At 27.4% G+C, this 2613-nt stretch overlaps 1 protein-coding gene across 4 annotated transcripts; it reads right to left on the bottom strand.

Moving 5' to 3' along the window:
- Window positions 3-2027, bottom strand: LOC107623806 (dof zinc finger protein DOF3.7). 4 transcript variants are annotated; one of them, XM_016326187.2, is made up of 3 exons: window positions 1842-2027; window positions 218-1216; window positions 3-178 (listed from the first exon to the last, which is right to left on the bottom strand). In XM_016326187.2, exon 2 carries the CDS (start codon window positions 1210-1212, stop codon window positions 262-264), a length of 951 nt encoding a protein of 316 aa, XP_016181673.1. In that variant the 5' UTR covers window positions 1213-1216; window positions 1842-2027; the 3' UTR covers window positions 3-178; window positions 218-261. The 4 variants fall into 4 exon arrangements, with proteins under 4 accessions (XP_016181673.1, XP_020970898.1, XP_016181667.1 ...); XM_021115239.1 differs by having other exon boundaries at window positions 3-182; window positions 222-1216; XM_016326197.2 differs by having other exon boundaries at window positions 65-641; window positions 741-1216.

The raw sequence follows: 2613 nt of genomic DNA, 5'->3' as shown, positions 1-2613 counted from the left end.
ACTGAAATTAAAGAAAAATATTAATTAAGAGAAATTTTTAGATACTCTTAAAATAAGAAAAAAATTTATTTTGCACCATTATTTATCATTTGATAATTAGTTTTTTTGCATATAAGTGATGAATGGTACAAAATAAACTTTTTCTTATACCCTAAAAACATCTAAGAATTTCTCAAATAATAATAATAATAATAGTAGTAGCAATAATAATAATAACAATAGTAATTAATAATGCATGTTCTTAGTTTCCTTGTTGTCCCTTCACCATGACCCTTGACCCATCATTCCATTCCAATATCCACCATTGGCAGTGCTTGATGAATTATTCCCTTGTTCTTTGTTGTTGTTTTCTTCAGCACTCTTCATCACCTCTCCAAAAGGGAAAAGAACTCTTCCTCCACCATCACTATTATTAACAATATTCTCTTGATGATCCATAATTGATGAAGAAGATGAAAATCCAAGGTTACCACTATTTTGCTTATTATTGTTAACTACTTCTTGCATGGTTGGAAACCCTAATCCAGAAGTAGGGTAAATTACACTTGATGAATTTGATGGTACCAATGAAGAATTAGAAGAAGCATAATATGGATTACTCAAACCCCTAGAAGCCATGCTTGACCTTAAAAGCTCCAAAGCTGAAAGAGAACTTGGTGCATCACCATTACTATTATTATTATTATTATTACTACTACTATTATTATTATTATTAACCATATCAATAAATGGTAACAAACCATGATGATAATTGTTGTGATGATCCATAGATGGAAAAGCAAGATTAAGATCTTGTCCTTGAATAACCCTATTATTATTAGGGTTTAGTAGGTCTTGATGAACAAGAACCTTTGAATTTGATGAAGGTGTTGATGTTGTTGACGACGATGACGAAGAGTTGTTATTATTATTGTTGTTATTGGTATTGATCTTGATCTTGTTCTTCCTTGAACCACCACCAACAGGAACATTCCTGAGGGACCCACCTTCAGTCCAATACCTTCTACAAGTCTTGCAAAAATACCTTGGTTGTGTGAGGCTATAATTGTTGTAGTAGCAAAACTTTGTGTTTGTTGAATTGCACCTTGGACAATTCAATTGCTCTTGTGGCCTTGCTTTCTTCTCTAAATTGTTGTTGTTATTTCCACCACCACCTTCATTATTATGAGGCCTTGTTGTGCATGAATTGTTGTTGGGACCTATCCCTTCCATAACCCTAAGAAATTATAATAATATTCCATATATATTATTTGTATATGAGACATCAACAAAGATAAGAAACAAATTATAATTTCAAGAATTGGTTATGATGATTTTCTAGATGATTAATAACATATATCATAGATTTCAATAAGTTAAAAAATACAATAATAAGGATTCTAATATTATATGGATTTGAATTGAGAAGAAATATCTTCAAAAGGATAAGAACTTGAGAAATTGAAATTGAGAGGAATCTATAGCAACAGGATAAAAAATAAAACCAGAAGGTTTAACTTTAAACTTGAGAAGAATCTATATACAATAACAAATAAAAATTTCTTTTTAACTATCATTTATATGTTCTTTTGAAAATCATCATATTAGTAATTAAAAAAGGTTAAGAGATCAAGAACTTTCCCTTGAGATTAAAAAGTAATAATAATTAGAATTATATATATGCATGAAAAAGAAAAAAACTTGAGAAAAATCCATATAGCCAAGTTTGGCCACAGAAGTAGCCAAGAAATTCAAAGTAAAAAGATAGAGGAAAAGCAAATTAAAGGGTATGTAGATGAGTTGAGAGAGTATGTGAAAGAAGAGAGAGAGAGAGAAAGAAAGAAAATTGATCACATACACACCTTTGTTTGTCTGGAAATGCTCTCCAAATTAAAGTGCAAAGAAAGAATGTTTTAGTTGGTTTGTGGGGTGGCTTTATGTGTTGGCTTACTTTATGAATTGAATGATGCAAAGCAAATTGAAGGAGAGAAAATTAAAAAGAGAGAATGAAGAAGTGTCTCTTTTGACCGTACTAGCTAGTAGCTACCTTCATTCATGATGGTTTTGCCCCTTTATCACTCACTTTAATTTATTTTTAATCATTATTATTGTTGCGTTTGATTTTAAGAACAAAATAAGATAAGTTGAGAATAAAATATATTAATAGAGATATAAAAATTAGTATTTTTATATTTTATTTATTGATAAATTAAAATAAATTATAAAAATTTAATTTGTCTTTATTTTTTTAAAAAATTAAAAAATATATTAATAAAAAATATAATTATAAAATTTGATAAAAATATATAAGAATAAATTATTTTCTTGTTACTGTCTCGTCTATATCTTTTCTATTAGAAAGGACACAAAATATATTAATTTAGTATCTTTGAATACAATATTTCTATTTATGTGTTATTTGTCAAATATAATTTTGTGTCTTTGTATTCCTATCTCAGTGTTTCGTGTCTGTAAACAAACACAGTTTGTATGTCATATATCATATGCTTCTTTTTCTATTTTTTTAGAAAAAGGAATTTATTATATTTTTTATTTTAAATGATTTGATATTTTGAATTCGAGTTTGTAAAATTAAAAAAAAAATTGAAAAAATTTTATCTCATGAAAAATGTT

Source organism: Arachis ipaensis, chromosome B02, assembly GCF_000816755.2.
Source record: "Arachis ipaensis cultivar K30076 chromosome B02, Araip1.1, whole genome shotgun sequence".
Classification (NCBI taxonomy): Eukaryota; Viridiplantae; Streptophyta; class Magnoliopsida; order Fabales; family Fabaceae; genus Arachis; species Arachis ipaensis.
This window is presented reverse-complemented; position numbering and strand designations above follow the sequence as displayed.

What these genes read in the sequence shown, in the direction of transcription:
- LOC107623806 (XM_016326187.2), bottom strand. Translation starts at nt 1,212, where the DNA reads ATGGAAGGGATAGGTCCCAACAACAATTCATGCACAACAAGGCCTCAT.